The following is a 22,988-nucleotide window of genomic DNA, read 5'->3' as shown; positions in this document are numbered from 1 at the left end:
AGGGTGTGCATTGCTTTGCTATGTTCGGTGTATGAACATAGTGTTGGGTTGTAGATAGTAATAGTCTTGGACGACTATTGAGTACATAACAAGAAAGAAAAAAAAGATATTCGCTGAACTCCAATTCCCCAAAAATGGTACAGTAGATGCCATTCAAACGAGCAAAACGCCTGTTTTTGCCGCCCGAAGCCAATTGGCTGATCAGGTTAACAGTTGAGGACCAAGAGTATATTGATACAGGGCCATGTAGTAGGAGACCGTCAAGGGTTCGTTGGTCGCAAGAGGTATAGCACAGTAGAAGAGACAAGAAGTTGAAATGACGAAATCAATCGTCGCTCATTCTATCCGCATCATCGTCTTCGTCTGCCTGGGGCTGCGAACCGGCGTTCGCCTCGTCAACTTCCTGAGAGTCGGGCTCTTCAGCCGGCTGAGGTGGAGGGGGCATTGTCTTAGCGAACTTAGGGTCGATAACGCCGCGCCAGGTGGAGCGTTTGTAGGCCTCATCCTCCCCCGGGTCGCGAACCACGACTTGCATCTGGTGAACCTGATCTTCCTTGGTCGTTGGCTGCGTGGGGGCAAGACCTGCCTGGGCGATAGTTCGTGACCGCTCGGGCTTCAGGCGTGTTTTTGAGAGGATCGTGTAGTAATAGGCAGCTTTCTGGGCCTGCGGAGCCCCGTTACTCTTTGCTTCGGCGGGGTCGTAGAGTGTTAAAGCAATATCTGTCTGTCTCTGAGCATTTCCGAGGGTCTGAGAGTTGGTGGCGTAGGTCCGTTGGCGATCATAGCGATGGAACTTCATATTGTCGGCCCCCTCGTGGGTGTAGAGGCTTTCATCGTCGCGGTCAGGGTTCGATAAATCAAGGGTCGCGCGGATGTGTTTCACAGATTCCCTGTCCTTCTTCTCGGGTAGGAATAGATCGTAATCCCATGGAACAGAGCCAGGATCAGGGTACAGGTTAGGGTTGGACTTATGCAAGGCTTTCTTCGTGGCGTATTCCTGCATAACGCGCTCCTCTGGATTGGACGCATGTAACAACGCAACATCCATGCGCTCGTCTCGTTTGCCTCCGGAGCTTTGTATGGGCGCTTTATCGAACTTGAACTGCACGAACCCACCAGGGTCCGGAAATCCTTGTAGGTCTGGCAGAAGCGGGTAGTAACCAACGGGCTTTAGCTTTGGGTTATCCGGATGCACAGGTTGAGCCCATGCCTCCAGCTCAAGCTTCGTCGGAGCATGTCCTTTGATATGGCTTAACGTATCTTCTCCCATATGTTTACTTTCCGGGTAGGCAATGTCGAATCCCTTCATAATATACTTCTTGATATATGTAGGGTCATCTTGAGACTTCTTATCAAAGCGTTTAGGGCGAATGGGCGTGTTAACCTTGGGACCATCGGGGGCGCGGATTCCGGCGGAGATATACTGTGTGCGACGCAGGAAACTGACATTGGCATTCTTGGGGGCCGGGTTTCTCAATTGATCGAGCGTCAGAAGAAGCGGTAGGTCAGCGGGGTCAATTGGGTCTGGGTTTTCCGGCGCCATGATCGCTATGTTCAAGACCGTATTAGCACGCAGTTTCGCAGCACAGCTTGCAGAAGATACACGTACCACTCTCATCCCCGAGATGCAATCCCGGGATACCAACCAGATCAATTGGCATACCACCTTCAGCATCAACATCGATGTTCAGCTCTTCGCGCCGCCCCAAGTTAGAAGCAAAGCCGGGAGTAAGAAATCTCTCAAGGCCATCGTGCGGGATGTCGAGGAACTTCGGGGGCATGTCAGGCGGAGGAAGGTCATTTCGGTAGCGCAGAGAAGCTATGTATTCCTGGTGGAAGCCCCCAGAGGAGCCGCTGTCCTTTGACTTTGACATATCGTTTTCGCGATCTTCAGTAGCGGTACCTGGAGCGACTTGTTGAGTTTGGGAGCAAGGCGGAGTGCAAGCTATCAATGCAGCATTAGTATCGCGCTTTACTCGACGACCAGAGCTAGGTTGCGATGAGACATACTCTAAGCTGGAAGGTCAATTGAGAGGATTTTCGAGTCCCGTATGACACTGTCGTCCGCGTTTTCAGCGACAGATTTGACCGAGTCGAGTGCTGTACAAGAAGTAGCACAAGTTATTGGTTGCTCTTGTCAACAATGGGGCTGGACAGCGCGCAAACTTACCGGGGAGAGGAGCCATTCTGCTGTATTCGACCGCCTGAAGGTTCTGGTTAGTGCACAGGTGACCTGGGAGTATGGAGAAATATCATGCTCGTTGACTATTGGGCCATTCACACCCCATCATATCTTTATGCAAGCAGAGTTGGAGAATATACTTAGATATGGTATAGCAATAGATTGGAATTCCCCAAGAATAAATTAAGATACAATCGTAAATAGGCGCTCTCTAGTTTCCGAGTATTCCTGGCCCAAGAACACTCATTAGGAATGATTCGTTCTAAATCAATAAGCCCACATGCACTTGTACGCCAGCAGACGGTGGCCTAGACGATCGTACTCTAGCTGGCTGATCCAGCTATCGTTCGTCCCACTGAGCTTCCCAAAGATACTGGCACCCTTCCATACAACCACTTGTGGATCAAGGTCTCTAGGAGGCGTGCCGATCATGATCTCCTTGGCGAAGCCCGGTTGTAGCAGCTGAAGGCGTTCCTCCAGGAACAGATGGAAATTGCCGACGAGGCTTCCTCCACCAACTACCATGATACCGCCAAGAAAGTCTCGCATCTTGCGGTCATCTGATCGAGCAGCATGCATGATCGACGTGAGGATTGCCTTGTCCAACGGGAACGACGGAAGGATATCATCCCGCTCCTCGACAGTGGGCGCGCGGGGTTGAGACGTGTTCTGGCTCTGTCCTCCGGGTGCAGGAGTGAGGGCACCTCCCGCTTGCGGAGTGCCTTCGGGTCCAGGAGAGCCAGCGACAGATGAGCGAGGGGTAGCCTCGTGTTCCTGAACGCGGCTTAGGGCATTCAGCTGTTGCGAGCGGCTAGGGGTTGCTTGCACATCTGGCACGCTCGTCTGAGCCTCGCCGTTGACTTGGCTATCAGAGGATGCGGGAGCAATCGCTGTTAGAATCTCGGACTGGGCGGCGGAGGTTGGGTCATTCGGTTGGCCATCGTAGATGTCCACAGAGCGAGCGATCAGCTTTCTGCGCCGATTTAATTTCTTCGAATTGTCGAACAACGACGGCTGGAAGACACCCATTGGGGCGAGATGCACCTCATCGTATGCTTTAAATGTGTACTTGCGAGTGTCTTGGCCAGCAACTCGGAGATGAAAGTCGAAAACTTGTACTGAAACACTGGCTTCGTTCATGGTGCATACGTTCTTCTTCAACTCTTCAGCTAACAGAAAGTCGTACCTGCGCCAGAGGTTGATCTCTTCATACGGAAAGTGATCGTAAAGCATCATCTTGACGAACAGCTCGGTCACATCGGATCCACCGTATTTCAGGTTCACTCGTGAGTTCTCGACACACATGCCTTCCTCCACGCAGCATATTGACGTCTTCTGCGCGCCAATATCGACGACACAGGCCGACGTGAACCCAGCACCAAAGGTAGCCGCCAAGCTTTCTTGGATGAAGCACACCCGAGCAAAGGAGAACTCCCTCATGAGCATCTCGAGAATCTGAGTGACATATGCTTTGTCGAAGAGGTCCGGAATAACAAATACGCAGGAGTACTGTGGCCAATCCTTCTTGCTTGTGAGTCCCAGCTGGGTTTTGATCGCATCCTCTAAGATGATCGAAACATCTAGGAACAAAAGTCGCCTGTTGTCATAGTCCTGTTCATTACACCAACCATACTTCATCGGCCAGTAGAGTTTGTAACGGGGCTTTGACTCGTCCGGTATCCGTAAAGCCGGCTGTCCCACGATGTATTCAGGCGCAGGATCTGGGATCTCGGTCCATTCGACTCGCATCGGATCATTGTGTTCTGAGATTGTCTCTGGCACGGTTCGACGATTGTAGTTGATCACCATTTCCTTAGAGTTCGGCAAAGTTCGGCGCTTGTTCTGTCGCATGTGCGTCTTGAGATCTGCCATCATAGTTGTGTACTGCGACGAGAACTGTGAAGAATTAGGCAACGGAGTCAAAGTCTAAGAATGAATTATCCAGGGCATACCTCTGAGCCAAACTTCTTCTCCGGCTCCATCTCCGAGCCGTCATCCAGCTTCAACCTCTTGGGGCGAGGCTCCTCTTGGTCTTCAGACTCGTTGGTTGTTGACTTTCGCGCTATTACCATAGGAAGAGTCTTGGGCAGTGCATCGCTAGATAAGCCAATGCGCAAGTTCTGGCTACCTACATGGATAACGACGACCTTTGACCCTATCGCTTCCGTAGCGGCCTCCTCGGCATCGTCCATATTTGTGTCACCGTCCATCTCTGCCTCCGGCTCTGGGATGCCTAGGTCATTCGTCTTTTCCATAGCCATAGCGCGATCGCGGTCTTTGGCCTTTTTGGCCATCCGATTCCGGTTCTCTTCATTTTGTAGCCTGAACGCCAGGTATTGATCGTCGCGCTTGAGGTAGTCACTGCGAACCAGGAGAACCTGCAATTAGCAAAGGGCGAATTGAGTATTATCGGAGCCGAGGAACGAGTACGCACGTGTAGTAGTTTTTCTGATTGATTGCGGGGATCACAGGCCAGCTGGAAAGATCCATATTGTTGTCCGTCCTTTCGAGACCTGGGAAGAGCGAAGTTAGGGCATGATACAGCGCAGCGACGAGAGTAGGTAAAGGATAATTGTGAGACTAACCCTCATCGCGCAGGAGCGCCTTCCCAGATTTCTTGCCAACCATTGTGTATGGCTAGTGGCGCACTCAGTATCAATCTTGGTTGAATTGCTTCACGCCGGAGATCGGACCAGCTTGATTTATGACAGTCAAGGGATCTGTCGCGCGTATCGAAGAATCCGGTTTCAGTTACTGTAAATGATGGGGAAATGGCGAAATGCGATGGATGAGGGTGGGAGGGGCACAGTGTCAAGGATGAGGAGGTACAGATAAAGACAGAAAGAGTATTCTTACAGTCATCCAAGACAGACTGTTCTCCATACTCTCCGGGCTGCACAGGCGAATTGCCCCAAGAGGCATAGCGTGAAGGCAGTATACAGGGTGCGCCATACAATCATTCAACAACCACCACAACTCTTATGCTAAAGTACTACAAGTTCTGGAGAAGGAACTTAAAAGATAATCCACGTTAATTGTATCACCATAAATTCTATCTTACTTAGCAACAGTAGCACTCACTGCAACTCCCAGGGCCCTGAATATGAGCCAGAAGCTTTGACCAACTGATCAGCCGCCCCTGCGATTAATCAGCTGCCTCGAAGTTCTGGGGTTTAGGTCACTTTCATCGATCATCCTCCGCTGACACAAAGCACGCCCTCTATCTCTTAAATTGTCTGTCGGTCGCGGTCAACTTCTATTCAATACTTCGAATCTCCCCGTTTGTTGCGACTCCCCACCGAAACGACGTAGTCGGTTCTTACCATCGGCTCTTACCATCGGTCTCCGTTGAAAGCTGTCACCGAATCTCGCCGCATCCACCACCAAACACAATCATGGGAGGGTCACTATCGCGGCTCTGGTCCTTGTTCTGGTCAAAGAAGGAGATTCGGATTCTTATTCTCGGACTTGTACGTCAACAGCCTTGGTCACTAGCAGCATCTCTGGGAATGCGGAACTGAGACCTATCGCACAGGACAATGCTGGAAAGACCACCCTTCTCTACAGACTTAAGGTATGTTTTCGCTATACCATAGCACTGCACGGTTCTTCAAGATCCCTCTAACAATAAGTATCTGTAGATCGGCGAAGTCGTGACTACGATACCCACTATCGGATTCAACGTGGAATCGGTGACGTACCGAAACCTCAACTTCAACGTCTGGGTATGTACCTCATGGCGCGCTAAACCACGAACGTACCCGCTCATTATAATTTGTGTCTAGGATCTTGGAGGTCAAACATCTATTCGTCCTTACTGGCGATGCTACTACGCCAACACTGCTGCAGTCGTTTTCGTGATTGATTCTACAGATGTTGAACGACTCAGTACGGCAGCAGACGAGCTTTCCGCCATGCTAAACGAAGAAGAACTGCGCGAGGCATCCCTCCTAGTATTCGCCAACAAACAGGATCAGCCCGGTGCGAAGGGTGCGGGAGAGATTTCAGAAGCTCTCAAGCTCGGTGAATTGCGGGATAGGAACTGGAGCATCGTGGCTTGCTCGGCCATCGATGGTAAGGGTCTAAACGAGGGTATGGACTGGTTGGTGGTACGTTGACCCTCTCTCCTTCCCAACCCACCACCCACTAATATCTCTGTAGCAAACTCTTCAATCTGAAAACGCATAAGCGCTGGCGTCTTTTGTCGTGCGATAGAGTCCTTTTAATATTCCCCTCCTCGGCATTTGAAGCTCCGGAGTATATGTCGTTATACAGTATACCTTTTTGACATGGCAGTTTTGAGATCAGCATAATATCCTAATTGATTCAAATGGCGGTTGGTTCGGCTTGGCTTTGGCTTTTCTTATGTTTGGCATGACATGGAGCCTGGCTTGATACGTTATGATTGGAACTGGTTATGGAGCTTTAGAAAGCGTGAATGAATACTCAGGTGTATATTTGGTATGAACTGCATCATCCTACAGGCGGGCTTTGGAACATAGTTGGAGTCGAAGGAGCTACTAATGCCAATTGTCTCCAACTGCGCTGTCTTCTTATCACGGAGGCCCTATCGGACCCTATCAGCAAGGGTATCATGAGATAGTAACGTCCCATTTTCCGTGCAATCGCATTGTACGGGTATACATACATGCGGCATCTCCTTCCGACTTCATTTCCCACTGATTTCTGTCTCCAGCTCTTGTGAACAGTCTCGGTATTTTCTCTACCGGTACACCTCACCTCCCCGCATTTACCTCCCATTCAATTATCTACCCCGCACCAGCACCGTAAGAACCCCAAGCATCCAGGACATCAAATTGATCAAGGATCTACACAATTCAAGGCGCAATGACGACTCCTCAAACTCAGACCGCGGCCGTCCTTCCCTCAACCGGCGCAACACTTACCAGCCGTCTCGAGATCAGACATGACCGGCCAATTCCAGTCCCCGCAGCAGGCGAACTACTCGTCAAGCTTGAGTTCTCGGGTGTCTGCCACTCGGATGTCCATAGTGTGCGTGGGGAAACGCCGATGTTGACGGATGTTGCGGGGCATGAGGGGGTTGGTACAGTTGTTCAAGGTAGGATCTTCACGTTTGGGCCAGTGACGGCGGAGTCAGGGCTAATGTGATGAATCTAGTTGGCGAGGGTGTGGATGAGGGGACTTGGATGGGGACGAGGGTTGGGATTAGGTATGTTCCTGGTTATTGAGCACCCATTGACTGGTGGTAACGGGTTGGGTTTCGATTTATATAGGTGGCTGTACAGCTCGTGCCTCGAATGCGAGATTTGCGAGAGGAACAATACCGCTTGTCCGAATCAGAAGAATGCTGGTGCGGTATGTTGGCCATCTATGCAAATTATAGACTCAAGCTGATGTTTGTAGAATGTACCGGGGACGTTTCAACGTATGCATTCCCTCTCCCTCTCTGTGTCTTATGTGAATTCCCAGGTCATGACAAATTCTAATCTGTTACAGAGTACATTGTCAGCCCTGCTGTGCACGTAACAAAAATCCCATCGCAGCTCTCTCCTAATGAGGCTGCACCGTTACTGTGCGGTGCGCCGTCTCTAACCCAGCGTGCTATGAGCCCTAACTGACGACCTATGTAGCCGGAATCGCCATGTACTCGTCCATCATCAAAACCAAGACCCGTTCAGGAGATTGGATCGTTCTTCCTGGCGCCGGAGGTGGTTTGGGACATATGTGCGCTTTCTTCTCTCTGACTTCGCCGGGCCATACTCCATCATTGGGACCAATTACTAATTTAGCTCGTCAGGGGTGTTCAAATCGCAGTCAAGAAAGGCCTCAAGGTCATAGCCATTGACAGGTAAGTATCATCAAGCCATATGCATGCGATGCTCACGGTGCCAATTGCTAACCCTAACTCCACAGCGGCGAAATGAAGAAACAGCTCTGTCTCTCTCTTGGAGCAACAGCCTTCCTCGATTACAAGACTGACGATGTTGAAAGCGCCGTGAAACAGCTAACCTCTGGTCTGGGGGCTCACGCCGTCATCTGCACAGCGAATGGTGAGGCCGCCTACGAGCAGAGTATGCGGTTGCTTCGACGTTTAGGTGTTCTTGTTTGCGTCGGAATTCCTAATGTACCGTTCCGGCTGCCAACAACGCCGTTTGATATGATTGTTAAGGGTGCGTCAATGTTTTTGCCAGCTTCCTTCTGGATTTGGTGGCATGGGGCTGGGAAGCTGACAGTGTCCAGGTCTAACGATTGTGGGTAACTCGGCGGGAACGGCAAAGGAGATGGAGGAGCTGATGGAGATGGCTGTAGCTGGGGAGGTGAAGGCTCACATTGAGTGTTTCGAGTTTGACCAGATCGATGATGTGATTCAGCGGCTCGGGAGGTCTGAGATCGAAGGAAGGGCTGTGATGCGGATTCCGGAGTGATTAGGATGTTCTTCTTGGAGCTCGGATAGCTGGGGGTGTACATATAGTCAGTCGGTTGGTTCTAGGTTGGACAACAGCAAATGCGGTTGCAAGATCTATCCATTGAGTCCTTCGGAAGTAATCCAAGGTCCCTTGTGGTTCTGATAGAGTAGATCCTTGTTGGGTTAGCTCACAGATAATAGGGCTATAGAAACATTCCTTCCAAGGCATAACAAGCGGTGTCCAAGTGTCTTCATGGCAGCATAATCGCTCTTAGTAGGCCTGCGGGTCTAGGAACAAATCATGACAGAAAAGTTGTGCGAAGTATCGTCAAGAAGCAGTACACTACGTCTGGACAGCCTCAAGCACTTGCTCGCAATTCTGTCGACCCAGATACAAGGAGCAGAGCCGCTTTACTTACCAAACCAGCTCACTCCTCTTTTCAGTATCGAATGCGGACCACGAATATGGCGGTCTCTTGCCGACCAAAGCCAACCAACGCGAGCATAAAATGTACAGCGACAACTGGCCGACGCCTTGCTCGATGATATCCCCGTCCGGAGTCTGGATGTATTTCTTCGTTTGGCCCGTATCCTGCAACAGCCCAACAGAATACATCCACCATTTGTCCCATATCGTCACTCCCAGACGCCTGAAAGGGCGTATTTGCCGTAGGTCTTGCGAAGCTTGTGCGAATCCGGGAAATCGCTGGGAGTGCTCAGCAATGGGGTGGATCATCGTTGATGCGAATGTTTCCTTCATGTGGTGCCGCGGGGCACGCTGCCAGTTTCGTTCGACACGAGAGTTGTCGCTGGGGACTGCTGGTGGGTTTCAGATTGGGTAATCGTGAGGGTTCGGTGGGAGAGTCAGTGAAACAAATAGTGGTAGTTGTGCCGCGCCGTTGTGTTGCCAAACTGTCCACGCAGCCGCCGTGGACTCTTCTTCTTGTTCCTCTACAACTTCTCGGAAAGACGGAGGGAGTCTCCTTGGATGTCGGTAGAGAGGACGCAAACCCATGTCCGCCAGTATAGCCGATACCGTCCATATCTGCTCTGATAGGAAACGAGGAACACGATTCTAGGAGGTAAAGTCTTGTTTCACGTCCTTTAGATAGTCCTCTAACCAGTCCCAACGGTCCTTCGAGGCCTCCACGAAAGCGGAATAATGCTGTAAGTGCCTGAGTACCCAGTATACGCGGAACTCTTCAATCCAAGAAATGGGTTTGGCTGCCCTTTCAGCTACCAAAGGCCCTTGAGAGTTCACCACTGCGGAAACAAACTTCTGTTGCATGCTGTGAAGGCACATGCATGCCAGACGCTGTATCCTGGCTGTGAATGGAGGATCTGCAATGATCCAGCGGCGGTCATTTGGTCGGGGAGCCTTGCGGCCAGAACTCTGCCCATAAGGACCATAACACATCTCTCGATACTGGTCATGGCTCGAGCAGTCTGTTGAAGGGCTATATATGATAGCAACATTTCGGAGCAGCTGCTTGATCTCCGGCATTGAGGCTATGGGGTTTGCTGCTATCAAGTCGACCATGATTATTCTCTGGTTGTGCCAGGAAAACAGCATTGACCCATGGTGAGGCTGTTAGGAGACTTTCAATGCCTACAAAATCAGCTGTGTGGGGAATGATCTTGTGAATTATCTCAGCTGGAAAGAAGTTGAGGGGATCCATGGCAGGCAATCTGAAGAAGCTCTTTACTGTCTGTATGTAAGTGTAAACAAAGGAAGGGAGATGTGACTCAGGGATGTGTTAGTAGCTAAACGCCCATCTTGACTGCTGATTAATTGCTCGCTATCCAATTATGAGACCCTGTCTATAAATAGAGACCTGGGAAATGATGAGAATGATAGCTATAAGAGCTTATATACTATGTATAGATAATGTAAATATCACCCAGTAGTTAGGTGTTCAGAGATACTCTAAGATATATATACTCCAATTGCTCACATATTTCCAGTTAATTTTTTGATCATCTGCAGCTCGTTATCAAGAGGCAATGATACGTCAACCTTACTCTATCATTGCTCCACTTGAATCCTCTAAATTTGTCGTGATGGCAAATCGAGGGCGTTGACCGTACGGAATACAGAAGCCAAAGTGTGGTGGAATGCGGGCTCCTGATTGGCTGATCCGCGTATACTGGCGATGCAGTGTCTCCCCAAACGTCTTCCGACCGTTGATCTTCTTCCTCCTGCTCTCCACGCCCGATTTTCACACATGTCTCCACGCTGCTCTCCTACTTGCTAGCTGTTCTCTGGTACCCAAGCCTGTGCACTAGTCTGCAGGTCCTCGGAACCGATGCAGATTGCCTCCAACGATGTCGCAGATCCAAAACCACTTGCCTCGTGCACGCTGCATCGGACTGGCTCTAGCATTGAACCCTCCACCCCCGGTTCTTCTATGGGACCAATGGCAAGTAGATGGGTCTAGGATCGCCCATCTACTTACTTCCGCTGCTATCAACCCATTTCCGCTCCCAGTTGATGCTTTTACCTCGCCCCAGGCCCATGTGTGCTCCTGATAGGGCACCATGGCCTTTACACTTCCTCGTGTCCCCAATATGTGAGCCAGCGTTGTCGGCAGAGCGGTCCCAGTGGGTCAAAGGAGGTAAGCTCAATTCCCCTCCCCGATGCCCGGCCGGCGTTGGAGGGGTATTTCATTCAAGAAGCGCCCCTCCCGACTCAATTCCTTCGCTGGGGCAGTCTAATCACTTCTGTCCTTGTGACCGTGTCCGTCCTCTTGTGCCATGACTTCTCTCGCCAGTGGCCCTGCTGGTTTCCTCCAGAGCGGTTTCGACCGTCTCTATGTGTCAATTGCGGGCACTGCACTCTCTGTTTGCGCCCTTGTCGCAATTGTCCTATTCGTGGCCTCGCAGAAGCGCAACAAGGTCAATTACGACAGCGGAATCTTTACCTACCTCAAGTTCATCTACGCCAGCTTCCTGAAACCCCATAACAAAGGTGGAAGCGGTCAACAGGATGCGCTGGAGAGCTTCTATTCCACTCAAGTATGAGCTAGCCTATTGCGCTGCCTCTTGGCATGTCAATTGATTGTTCCACAGGCTACCGTGTACGATGCTACCAGAAAGCGCCTTCTTCGCGGCCGAGAGGACATGCTCGGTCTCGTTGCTGCACAGCTCAAGTACAAGGTCGAGACCAGGGAGCTTCAGAAGGGCAAGGCTGTCTGGGTTGATGTAAGATACCATTTTTGTCTACACTTATCGGGCTAACCTATGATTTAGATTGGTGGCGGCACCGGGTAAGGGTCGAGCTGTCCGCACGAAATCCCGTTATTGACAGAACTCTAGATACAACATCGAAGCTATGGCTGCGTTCGTGTCCGTTCCCGAATTCTTCTCCCACGTCTACCTTGTCGATCTCTCTCCTTCTCTACTCGAAGTTGCACGCAAGCGCTTTGAAAGGTTAGGGTGGAAAAATGTTACCGTTGTCTGTCAGGATGCTCGCTCCTTCCGATTGCCGGAGGACAATATTGATCCCATAAAGACTGTCGGAGCTGGGGCCGACGTGGTGACGATGAGTTACAGCTTGTCAATGATTCCAGGTAAGGATGAGTTTTACTTTTATCTGGGCCGCCACTGATAGCAACAGATTATTACAGCGTGGTAGACTCGATAGGACATTTGGTGAAGCCCTCTGGTCTGTTAGGTGTCTGTGATTTCTATGGTAAGTTACAGGATATCCACAACTTTGGGAATCAGACCCTAATACCTGGAAAGTCCAAAGCATAGTCGACGTCTCGTCTAGGAACTACATTGGCGGTGCCTTCAACCGACACGTCAACTGGCTGGGTCGTGCATTCTGGCGTGCCTGGTTCGAGGCAGACCGTGTGAATCTCGATGCGGCTCGACGAGACTATCTGGAATATCGCTTCGGAACAGTTATCTCCGCCAGTGAGCGAAACTACCTCCTCGGAGGCATCCCGTACTATATTTTTATTGGACGCCAGAAAGATATCTCTCCGAACCAGGCTAGTCGAGAGGCGATTGAGAGGCTGGATGCCTCTTTCACCGAATCACCATACCTGTCTCCAGCAAACCACCGTAAGGAAATGGACAAGGCTATCATCAAGAGCACACAGGAGATTCGATCCAAAGCATACGAGTCGGCCGTGGTTAATTTGAGCTCCAACCTTCCCCTTCCTGCGGCCTTCTACCAAAACCACCATTACCGCATCTTTTACAACGACCTTCTTCCAAAGCACACGCAGTTCCAGAATGAGTACATCTATGCCTTCAACTGGGAAGACCCCCGGGTTGACCACCGACTACTCAACATCAAGCGCGACGACGTTATTCTAGCTATCACAAGTGCTGGTGACAACATCCTTGACTATTTGCAGAAGAGCCCGCGCCGCGTGCACGCCGTGGACTTGAACCCTAACCAGAACCACCTCATTGAGCTCAAGGTTGCCAGCTTCATCGCCCTCGGCCACCGAGATGTCTGGAAGATCTTTGGTGAAGGAAAGCACACTGAATTCCGGAGCCTTCTAATTTCCCGCTTGAGTCCTCACCTTTCCAGCCAGGCGTTCCAGTACTGGCTTGAACACAGCCACGTCTTCACCTCAAAATCTGGTCGAGGTCTCTATGAGACCGGCGGTTCTCGCCATGCCATCAAGATGATCCGCTACATCTTCAAGGTCTTCGGGCTGGAAGGTCAAGTGAAGAAGTTGTGCGAGGCCCAGACCCTAGCTGAGCAGCGTAAGATCTGGCCTCGTATCCGAGCCGTTCTGATGAGCAGGCCTCTTCACTGGGCGGTAGTCAGCACAGAATGGTTCGCATGGAAAGCTGCGGGTGTTCCTCGCAATCAGCGAAACATGATTGTTGAGGATTACTTCAAGCGTAATGGCTTCACGAAGGCAATGAAAAACGCCAAAGACATCAGTGGCAAGTCAATTTGGGAGTATGTGGTTGATACGCTAGATCCTGTCATCAACGAAACCATGATCAGCAACGACAACTACTTCTACTACCTCTGCCTGAAAGGTCAATTCTCAAGGAGGTGATTATTCCTCACTCTCATTATCTCCACTCCACTGACAGCTAGACAGATGCGCACCCGCCTATCTCACACCCCAAGCTCATGTCAAACTCTCATCTCCCGGTGCCTTCGACGGCCTGCGCATCCACACCGACGAAATAAACGAAGTCATCGGGCGTATCACGCCCGGAACTCTCACAATCGCTGTCGTATGTCATGCTAACCCTCTTGAGCCACCTTTGCGTCTTCATTCATACTAACCCTCATCCTACAGATCATGGACTCAATGGACTGGTTCGAGCCGGAGGGCACCGACGCCATTGCGCAAGCGCAAAAGTTCAACCACGCCCTCAAAATGGACGGCCGCATTCTCCTCCGCTCCGCTAGCATCGAGCCCTGGTATATCAAGAACTTTGAGGAGAACGGATTCTCGGCGAGACGTGTCGGGGCCCGCTTCTCTGGTACTTGCATTGACCGGTATGTTCCATTCCTACTCCGTTTGGTAGCATAAACAAGTGAGAAGTATCTAACTTGGGGCGATTACAGTGTGAACATGTACGCCTCAACCTGGATTTGCACGAAGACAAAGGAACTTGAACGACCAGCAAACGACAAGCGCTCGAATAGCGTTGAGTACCTGGAGATCTAGGCGATGCCAGTTGATGAGTTTCGCAGGCGAATCCGAATCCTTACGTACCTTTATGTTTTCGCAAATTACTTAAGCAATCTCTTTAATTTTGCTTTGTGACAAATTTGTTTTTACTTTGATGATATACCCTCTCGCACATTTGCCTGGTGCACGGGGTTGACTTGTTGATTGACAGGTTGCATGCATGCTGCGCCTGGTTTATGTGATATGTCTTTTTAGAATTACAGATATAAATGGGCATCATTAGATCTATGTACACTAGACATGGACACTATACACCTTCTCCCTATTATCGTAGCGAGGTACCATAGCTATACACAGCAGCTAACATAATATCCCGTGGGCCTTAGTTATTCATGCAGGGTGAGGGTGTAGATATCTAAAATCATCCAGGTATGGTCAATTGCGCTACCTGAATATCTAGTAAAACATTGATATGTAAATCCCGCATGTCAGAATAGCTTCAAACTCCAATTTATGCCAACGCAAAATAACTCCTTGAGTTGCAACAATCAATCTAAGCACCGAGTCCAGCAGTACTCAGTTACAGACCATGGATAAAGACGGGATGCTCCCAGAAAAGCCACACCCAAAGTGAACAATGCGCCTTCGATGAACAGGATAAGAAATTACTTTGGCAAAGTGCCCTGTTTCACAAGCAATGCAGATAGACGCTTGTAATCTTCAAGCAGGGCGCTTACATCGCCAATGGTAAGCTCGTTTGCATTTTGAGCCTGAAGGAAGCGTTGGATCGGCGGGTCAGCCCTCGTGTTGTCGCCCGCCGGTACTTTCGTTCGAGTTGGCAGAGAAGGAGCTGCGGGAGACTCGGGCGTAGCACGGCCAAAGCCCCTGATCATGCCAGGGATATGATTCAGAGGATTGATAGTGCTTCCGAAACTTCGAACGGTCTCTAGCGTTGGAGTCGGTAAAGCGGAATTTGTGGCAGAAGTCCGGCCGTCGTCTCTCGATGCGGTCGTGGCTATTGATGCCCTAGAGCTGCCATGTGTTCGCACACTGTCCGTACTCCTATCACGAGGAGTCCTCTGTCCAGCAACTAGAGTGGTAAATGTATCCTCTGCCTTGGAGCCAATACGCCTTAGTCGGGATGGCTCTGGGGCGAGAGGTTCCTTAGGCACGTCCCCTGTATCCAAGTGAGCACTACCACCAGACGGCGGGGAGGTAACTAGACGTCTAGCTTCCGCGAGGGTCTTTGGCAGGACAGGGCCCGCTGCCCCATCCTTGCCTGGTAGTTGATTGGACTGCAGCTCTTTTAGACGGCCAAACAGAAAGTTGAAGCTGCTATCTAGCGTTGCGCTAATGTTCTTCAGTCCTTGATCAGCAGTGTTGCGTACGGCGTCATTAGCAGCTCCGAGAACCTTTGCCGGAGGTTGCAAGAATGTGTTCAACCGACCTTGCTGGGCCGGTGTCGCAGCTGTTAATGGGTCAGATGGCTGGGTTCTGATTGGTTTCGTAGGCTCCGCAGAGGCAGTCGCAGATGAAATAGAAGATGTGGTTTGTTCGGGTGTAGGTTGAGGAGGGGAGATGCGCTCGGCTAATGATGCCGAATCACCCTTTGGGCCTTTTGAATCCCCTTCTTGTCCTTCCCCCGCGCGGAGTTCAGAAAGGTCCACGTTTTCAAGGAAGCTCACTGCAGCCTCGAGATTAGTAAGACAATATGCGGTTTCACCGTCGACCTTATTGCTCGTTCTAAATCGTTGAATAAACAAAAGATTGCTTATGACATTCAGGCCCTCGGGTGGGCAAGTGACCAGCGTGTAAATGAGAGCTGGCAGAATCTCGTCAGCGGAGGATGACGATGGCAGCAACTTCGTTAGGGCATCAACAATTGCCTTGTGCGCTGCCGCAAGATGTCGCAGTTTCCCCAATGGAAATCTCTCCTCGTTCATCTTCATGAGGAAGCCACGGGCAGTTGAGAAGCAATCCTCTGCATCCTTTTGACTTTTCTCGTCGACTGTAGATATGTCGATGTCGACACCGAGCTCTTTGAGGCTGATTCCAACCAAGAGCAAGGCTGCCGTCTTTGACCGCAACTTTTCATCCCTGATCTCATCGAGTGTGCTTTTATGCCGCCAAATCTTATCATAAATGCTTTCACAGGCTCTCCGCTCCACAGCCTCTTCGAGATCGACCTGCTTGGTTGCAAGAAGCTTTCGAGCCATCCGCTTCTCAGTCACTTCAGATGCCGTCAGCATCTGGCGGCTGGGAGTGTTTGTGTCTTTCTTATCCGGTGCATAGGGCGAGGGATCGCGATTTATGCGAGAAGCAAGCGCGGAGATATGGGTGGCTATATGGGATTCCGCTCGGAGGTAGAAGTCTTGGAAAAGCGTTGATATCCTATCTATCGTTGGGGGAGATGAGTGTACTCGAGCAGTCAGTGAGTTGACGAACCTATGCAGGAGGTTTATGGGTTAGCGGCCGGCGTCTGATAGAGAAAATGAACAGAATCGGTACCGGTCAGTGAGACTAATCAGCTCGATGGGGAGCTCCTCCGGTTGGCTTGGTATGCTTCGTGAGAGCACCGAAATATCCTCGCTTGGGCCATTCTCCGAAGATGGTGAAGCACCAGACTTCTCGAATACGTCCGGGCCGTTATCCTGGCTGTTGTCATTCTCCGAGAGGCTCAAAGGGAGCGCTTCCGAGTGTACTGATTCCGGAATTGACTGCACGGTTTTTGCTCTTGACCGAATAAAAGGACTACTTTCTGCATTGTCCATTCGAGGGAACGACCGCGTTGTATGGAGACGGGGCTTCGGGATAGTATCGGAAGACATGGCAGCTGCTGCTCACGAGCTGTCCCCGCAAGCTCGGAGCTCTGATAACAGTCGGAGATTATATCCAGGAGCCCCCGGCGTTGTAGGCGGAGTTAAGAGATCAAGATAACGCATATAGCAAGTTATTGAGCAGGTTCCAGCATCTCGGGACACACTCTGGACTCCGTATGACCATGGCCGAAACGGGTGTTGTAAGGCCAGGTCCGGTGACGCGGGCTGTGCCTCACGTGATCGACCTTCTCCGCAGTGCGTCACCGATAAGTACCCTAGTGCCTCGCAGGTGAGCCTCTCCATCGAGTCTATTCGGCCGTGCGCTCGCTCCATTTCTCCTTTCTTAGTATTTGCATCGATACCATCATCTATTACTATGGACCGTCATAAGCGGACGAAGAAGCGGCATTTGATGGACATGGGAGTCACCACCCTGCTCATGTCTCTTGCCCTTCCGTCTTGCGTCTCCGCTTATCAGCAACCCGTATACTTCGGGTCACAGGACTCATCTCAGTTCATTCCACCACAGGTCCCCTTACCTGATCCCCCTACGCTCTCTGCAACGCATGAATTCGTAAGCTTGATACCCAGCTATTCAATGATTCTGGTGCTAACAGCCTTAGACCCTTCGCCACATCGTTCAGCGAGGGGCTTACGAGTATCCCGAACTACATAGGAGACTTGACATCAAACCACACACCCAACTACGAACTGTATCGGAAGATGGCATAAAAGATACCGAGCCCGCAGCTCTTAATATACCTCTCGTTGCATCATCTGAACCTATAACTATCGAGCGACTAGCAGATAGACGCCTTTCAGTCATCGAGGAACACTTAGCGGCCGCAAGAACTGCCGGGTCAGCAGTGGCGCTTGATTCATCACAATGGGCTATGGATACTGTGGCCGGTCCTAATGTTACTGATAAGAAGACAGTCTTGACCTTTGCTAAGATGACGGCAAATGACTACATCGAAGTACCAGGGACCGAAGACTGGGAGGATGTCAATGGAAAACTCAATTACTCCAGGAGTTTTGGTTGGCAGAATGATGGGTTGCGAGGTCATATCTACGCAGATGACACAAACAGCACCATCGTCATATCACTCAAAGGAACGTCTCCCGCCCTGTTCGATGGAGCCGGGACGACTACCAACGACAAGTTGAACGACAATCTTTTCTTCAGTTGCTGCTGTGGCCAGGGCGGCTCCTATTTGTGGCGAGAAGTTTGCGACTGCCAGAAATCTGCGTTTAATGCCAATTTGACCTGCATCATTGAGGCTATGAACGACGAGAATCGATACTACCGTGCCACGCTCGACTTACACTCCAACGTCACCGAGCTGTACCCGGATGCGAATGTTTGGCTGACAGGTCACTCTTTGGGAGGCGCCATGGCCAGCTTACTTGGATTGACATTTGGATTACCTGTCGTCACCTTTGAAGCCGTACCGGAAGCACTTCCTGCCGCCCGACTCGGCCTACCGAGCCCGCCCGGAAATGACCCGGCTCTACCCCAAGCGAGAAAGTTCACAGGGGCGTATCATTTTGGCCATACGGCAGATCCCGTTTACATGGGAACTTGCAACGGTGTCAGTTCTGTATGCACATGGGGTGGTTATGCCATGGAGTCAGCCTGCCACACGGGCCAAATGTGCGTGTACGATACCGTAGCAGACAAGGGCTGGCGCGTTGCACTTGGTACGCATCGCATAAGAGCCGTGATCTCAGATGTCATTGAGGTATATGATGATGTGCCAAATTGCGCGCCGGAAGAGGAGTGTTATGACTGTGAGTTGTGGAAATTCTTCCGAAGCAACGGCTCCGAAGTCACAACGACGAGCTCAACACAGACGTCTACAACCACAACCACGTCAATTAGGACGACAACCTGTAAGACCCCTGGATGGTGGGGCTGTTTGGATGATAGTACAACCACTGATCCCCCCACAACCACCACTCCGACAACGTCGACCTGCAAAACTCCTGGTTGGTTCGGTTGCAAGGATCCGACCAGTACTACCGTGACAACCACTACTGAGGCGCCTACCACGACCACAACCTGCAAGGATCCAGGATGGTTTGGCTGTCGGGACCCCACATCACCAACAACCCCAACCTCAGCGCCGCAATCGTCCACTTGTGAAACCCCGGGATTCTTCTGGGGTTGTCATGACCAGACAGCGGCCAGCTACGTCATCACACCAGCACCAGTCCTCCCAATAGATCTTTGAGGTCAGCCTTACCCCCCTCTAGATATTTGCTTACGACCATATACGAACCACGCAATCTTCTACACATCCGGCGTATTTAAGGTAGCCCTTGGTTTTTACTCGGACTTGGCGTTCTCCGACGGGCGTTAGGGTTACACTGTTTGGTTTGCTATTTTGAAGACAACGACAATCCGTATAACAATACCTCTACTATCAGTACTCGACTCTTGGAATTCCCAAAGCCGGATTAGACAGCGCCGATTTTGTTAATCTTACATAGCATTAGATCAATATCGTAGTAAACCAGAAGGTCAGCTTTGTTCTCCAAATCTATGACATCGCTCATACCTAGACTTTTTCATATGTTCGTAGAGCAAAAATTATAGTGATCATCTAACATCTCAGTATATTTTGATCTAATGAAGCACGAACTAAGTTACAAACGAGCCCTAGCCTCGGTAACCTTACCCTCAGTAGCCTTCTCGATCCTCGCTCCCAGATCAGCATTCACCCGACGGAACATGCCATACGTGGCGTTGCGCACCCTGGGGTGAGCATTGCAAAGGTGCCCGGCAACATTCCCAACAAAGTTCTCCTGCTGCCCAGGCTGGCGCCCAAGGACCTGCCAAAGCCCGTTGGCCTGGACAAAGTCCTCATCCGTAATGGGCAGCTGCTCCGTCACAACAGCGCCAGCCCACTTCTCGTGCTCCTGCGACGCCTTAACGGGCTTGTACTGCAGTTGCCGGAAGGTGGAGGGGTAGTTGGGGTTCGCGCCGTGGTTGCCGTGCACGCTCATGGCACCGTCGCGGTGGAAGGGCGTGAAGGCGCGAAGCGGGCAGTTGACGGGGATGGACTGGTAGTTGGGGGTTCCGAGGCGGTGGCGGTGCGTGTCGGGGTAGGAGAAGAGGCGGGCTTGCAGGACGGGGTCGGCGGAGGGTTCGACGCCGGGGACGAGGTGGGAGGGGGAGAAGGCGGCCTGCTCGACCTCTGCGAAGTAGTTCTCGGGGTTCTTGTTCAGGGTGAAGCGGCCGAAGCGGCGGAGGGGGACCTCGGATTGCGGCCAGACCTTGGTCAGGTCGAAGATGTTCCAGCGGAATTTCTCGGCTTGTTCGGGGGAGAGGGTCTGCACGTAGCAGGTCCAGGAGGGGTGTTCGCCGCGCGCGATGGCGTTGAAAAGGTCCTGTGTGTGCCAGTCTGGGTTCTCGGCTGAGAGACGGGCGGCTTCGGCGTCGGTGAAGGTCTTGTTGCCCTGGTCTGTCTTGAGGTGTAGCTGGACGTAGTTGAAGGTGCCGTCGGGCTTGATCCATTTGTAGGTGTGGCCGGAGTAGCCGTTCATGTGGCGGTAGGAGTAGGGGGTGCCGCGGTCGGAGAAGAGGTGCATGATCTGGTGGACTGCCTCTTGGTGGGTTGAGAGGTAGTCCCAGAACATGGTGGCATCCTTGAGGTTGGTTTGCGGGTTGCGCTTCTGCGTGTGGATGAACATGGGGAATTTGCTGGGGTCGCGGAGGAAGAAGACGGGCGTGTTGTTGAACACCCAGTCCCAGTTACCTTCCTCGGTGTAGAACTTGCAGGCGAAGCCTCGGGGGTCGCGGGCGCTGTCGGGGGAACCCTTCTCGCCTCCGACGGTGGAGAAGCGGACGAAAGTCTTGGTCTTCTTGCCGACGCCCTTGAGCATGTCGATGGTGGTGATGTCGCTGATGTCGTCGGTGACCTCGAACTCACCGTAGGCGCCTGCACCCTTGGCGTGGACCACTCGCTCGGGGATACGCTCACGGTCAAAGTGAGCGAGAATGTCAATCAGGTTGAAGTCCTGCAGGAGGAGAGGTCCATTGGGGCCCACGCGCTGGGACGCTTGGGGGTCCATTACCTGGGGTTGTTAGTATGCCTCTTCCCATTCGCCAGGTGCTTAGCTTACAGGGCATCCATTGGATGTGGTGTAGACCGGAGTCTCATTGTAACGGTAGGTCTCTGAGAGGCGTCAGAGTCAGAGTCAATTGGAAAGATAAGAGTAAGGAAATAGACTTACTTTGCTCGTCGTCCTTGCCCATCTTGACGGTAACAAAGCAATGCTAGCGCTAATTGAAGTCGAGAAAAGTTGAGGACAGAGGGAGGCCGGAGGGGATGCGGGGATTTTATAGAGAACTCCTCAGGACGTGAGGGGAGAGCCACGCCAAAGATGAACCGTTTGAAACTGCTGCTGCGCACTAAAAAATCTATATAGACAGCTTGGGCCAATCAAATGCTCCGAAAAAGTCAACAATGGCGCCCCACTAATGAAACGGAAGGCCATTCCGATCTTCTCTCTGGCTTCTCTGCTCTTGAATCAGCCGATTATCACCCCCGACACCATACGATCTTCAATCCTTCCCCGCACCAGCAATCGCGGAACAAATGTGACAGATCGCGGCGGAATCCAGGGCCAGCCAGCTTTCCCTCGGAAGTCGGAGCTTTCCGCGGCCAGCTTCCGCTTCGACCTTCCCTATCTCGATCCCATATCAGATGGATCTGGATAGGAATTGGTTATGAGATTTTATAATCAGCCTGGTCTCTTCAACGGCACGGAAAAATTCAATCGTCCAGCTTGCAAACGTCGATCTGGTCGCATCGCCTTCCTCTTTTCTTCCAAGGAATGCGAGACCGGGGAGGGTTCCGACCTCGCATCATCCCCGATATGGACAACAAATCCATGCCCTCGTCGGCCCCAACCAGACCGTCCTCGTTGGTAATCACTCTTCTCCTCACGCATCGCCTGATTCTGGCCGGGCTTCTCCAAGCTTTAAATCAGCCTGTCTGGCCTGTTCCACTGACTAACAGCTCCACCGGCCGCCATCGTCTCCGCATCTCCAGACTTCGGCTCCGCATGCCAGTCTGCCTGTTTTTTACTCCATTCCATTGTGTGGTCTGCTAAACAAAGCATATGTGAAGAGACACACTTCTCAAGTCAATAATCACTTCCTAGGCATGTCGAAAACACGGCTACTTCGCTCCCATTATGATTATCGCACTTGACACAAAGCTGGTGGGTAGTTGGAGAAAGCCCAAGATCGCCAGCGTGTCATGGTCTCGCTGCTGGCTGAGGTTCTAGCCTCTGTCGGTAATTTCGCATCCTCCAGCCATGTCCTTCAGCACCCTAGTGTTTGTCAGTCTACGCCACCAGTTGTCTTATGTGAAAACATGTCTTTGCTTAGGTAATAAGGCTCAACCCACACCGAGTCAAGACACGACGCCGCCATGTCTCTGTCAATAGGGATGGCTAATTTGGCAACAGACACAATGCCGCGAGAATACCGTATGACCTCCGAAGCTTCAGCTGCTGATGGTTCTTCTGGCTATCTCCAGTGGGCTGTGGCGGATGCTTGCCTTGGGAATCGGATACATCTTGACAGCAGTCCCAGAAATGATTGATTGGCAGGCTCAAGCGTTGCGTGAAATTCAAACCTCCCCTCCTATCTTTTCGGCTTCTCGAGCTTCGGACGGCAGATCTTCGTTTTCGTCAACCTTGACTGCGAAGTCACAGCATGCTTATTGAGTGTAGCCTGGCTTTTTCCCATGGATTGTTTCTTGCAGAAGAAATTCGCAATGGGAGTGAATTTTCATGCGTAGAACGGTAGGTCAACGGGGTAGAGCATCGGCGGGAGTCCGTCCCCTCAACTGTAACCCAAGCATCCATTGTTACACAAGCGTCGTGGTTCGGAGGAAGGTAAGCTTTTCCAAGGACTGCGCAGGAAGATTCATATTTTTTTTTTTTTTTGGGATTCCGGGACCAAA

The 22,988-nt window shown here is 51.4% G+C and overlaps 9 protein-coding genes across 9 annotated transcripts; 4 read left to right on the top strand and 5 right to left on the bottom strand.

Annotated features, from left to right (window-relative positions):
• Nucleotides 1–115: 115 nt before the first annotated feature.
• BDW74DRAFT_155860 (uncharacterized protein) lies at nt 116–2,112 on the bottom strand. Its single transcript, XM_073724910.1, has 3 exons — nt 2,011–2,112; nt 1,610–1,945; nt 116–1,548 (listed from the first exon to the last, which is right to left on the bottom strand). Exons 2-3 carry the CDS (start codon nt 1,872–1,874, stop codon nt 326–328), a joined length of 1,488 nt encoding a protein of 495 aa, XP_073582350.1. The 5' UTR covers nt 1,875–1,945; nt 2,011–2,112; the 3' UTR covers nt 116–325.
• A 210-nt stretch (nt 2,113–2,322) lies between these two features.
• BDW74DRAFT_155859 (putative chromatin remodeling complex subunit (Arp8)) lies at nt 2,323–4,998 on the bottom strand. The gene is made up of 4 exons (XM_073724909.1): nt 4,768–4,998; nt 4,617–4,695; nt 4,135–4,543; nt 2,323–4,078 (listed from the first exon to the last, which is right to left on the bottom strand). Exons 1-4 carry the CDS (start codon nt 4,808–4,810, stop codon nt 2,450–2,452), a joined length of 2,160 nt encoding a protein of 719 aa, XP_073582349.1. The 5' UTR covers nt 4,811–4,998; the 3' UTR covers nt 2,323–2,449.
• Nucleotides 4,999–5,320: 322 nt separating this feature from the next.
• On the top strand, nt 5,321–6,849 carry BDW74DRAFT_155856 (ADP-ribosylation factor family protein). The gene is made up of 5 exons (XM_073724908.1): nt 5,321–5,652; nt 5,718–5,756; nt 5,824–5,907; nt 5,968–6,291; nt 6,344–6,849. Exons 1-5 carry the CDS (start codon nt 5,578–5,580, stop codon nt 6,368–6,370), a joined length of 549 nt encoding a protein of 182 aa, XP_073582348.1. The 5' UTR covers nt 5,321–5,577; the 3' UTR covers nt 6,371–6,849.
• A 181-nt stretch (nt 6,850–7,030) lies between these two features.
• BDW74DRAFT_179614 (zinc-dependent alcohol dehydrogenase) lies at nt 7,031–8,589 on the top strand (the record flags this gene model as incomplete). The annotated part of the gene is made up of 9 exons (XM_073729512.1): nt 7,031–7,262; nt 7,322–7,373; nt 7,438–7,519; nt 7,568–7,589; nt 7,661–7,741; nt 7,795–7,888; nt 7,962–8,012; nt 8,078–8,334; nt 8,405–8,589. 9 exons carry the CDS (start codon nt 7,031–7,033, stop codon nt 8,587–8,589), a joined length of 1,056 nt encoding a protein of 351 aa, XP_073582347.1.
• Nucleotides 8,590–8,985: 396 nt separating this feature from the next.
• Nucleotides 8,986–10,249, bottom strand: BDW74DRAFT_168808 (uncharacterized protein; the record flags this gene model as incomplete). Its single annotated transcript, XM_073726902.1, has 4 exons — nt 8,986–9,348; nt 9,445–9,615; nt 9,670–10,065; nt 10,139–10,249. 4 exons carry the CDS (start codon nt 10,247–10,249, stop codon nt 8,986–8,988), a joined length of 1,041 nt encoding a protein of 346 aa, XP_073582346.1.
• A 987-nt stretch (nt 10,250–11,236) lies between these two features.
• BDW74DRAFT_185981 (class I SAM-dependent methyltransferase) lies at nt 11,237–14,502 on the top strand. The gene is made up of 9 exons (XM_073731166.1): nt 11,237–11,585; nt 11,640–11,771; nt 11,820–11,836; nt 11,886–12,139; nt 12,187–12,261; nt 12,315–13,596; nt 13,646–13,784; nt 13,850–14,052; nt 14,122–14,502. Exons 1-9 carry the CDS (start codon nt 11,325–11,327, stop codon nt 14,222–14,224), a joined length of 2,466 nt encoding a protein of 821 aa, XP_073582345.1. The 5' UTR covers nt 11,237–11,324; the 3' UTR covers nt 14,225–14,502.
• Nucleotides 14,503–14,524: 22 nt separating this feature from the next.
• On the bottom strand, nt 14,525–17,168 carry BDW74DRAFT_155852 (uncharacterized protein). The gene is made up of 2 exons (XM_073724907.1): nt 16,697–17,168; nt 14,525–16,633 (listed from the first exon to the last, which is right to left on the bottom strand). The coding sequence occupies exons 1-2, from the start codon at nt 17,014–17,016 to the stop codon at nt 14,854–14,856; spliced, it is 2,100 nt and encodes a 699-aa protein (XP_073582344.1). The 5' UTR covers nt 17,017–17,168; the 3' UTR covers nt 14,525–14,853.
• Nucleotides 17,169–17,323: 155 nt separating this feature from the next.
• atg15 (triglyceride lipase ATG15) lies at nt 17,324–19,547 on the top strand. Its single transcript, XM_073724906.1, has 2 exons — nt 17,324–17,581; nt 17,631–19,547. The coding sequence occupies exons 1-2, from the start codon at nt 17,384–17,386 to the stop codon at nt 19,239–19,241; spliced, it is 1,809 nt and encodes a 602-aa protein (XP_073582343.1). The 5' UTR covers nt 17,324–17,383; the 3' UTR covers nt 19,242–19,547.
• Nucleotides 19,548–19,550: 3 nt separating this feature from the next.
• Nucleotides 19,551–21,378, bottom strand: fgaCat (catalase easC). Its single transcript, XM_073731165.1, has 3 exons — nt 21,247–21,378; nt 21,136–21,188; nt 19,551–21,087 (listed from the first exon to the last, which is right to left on the bottom strand). Exons 1-3 carry the CDS (start codon nt 21,266–21,268, stop codon nt 19,657–19,659), a joined length of 1,506 nt encoding a protein of 501 aa, XP_073582342.1. The 5' UTR covers nt 21,269–21,378; the 3' UTR covers nt 19,551–19,656.
• Nucleotides 21,379–22,988: the final 1,610 nt, after the last annotated feature.

The sequence above is a fragment of the Aspergillus multicolor genome (assembly GCF_047715735.1).
Source record: "Aspergillus multicolor strain CBS 133.54 unplaced genomic scaffold BDW74scaffold_18, whole genome shotgun sequence".
In the NCBI taxonomy this organism is placed as follows: Eukaryota; Fungi; Ascomycota; class Eurotiomycetes; order Eurotiales; family Aspergillaceae; genus Aspergillus; species Aspergillus multicolor.
This window is presented reverse-complemented; position numbering and strand designations above follow the sequence as displayed.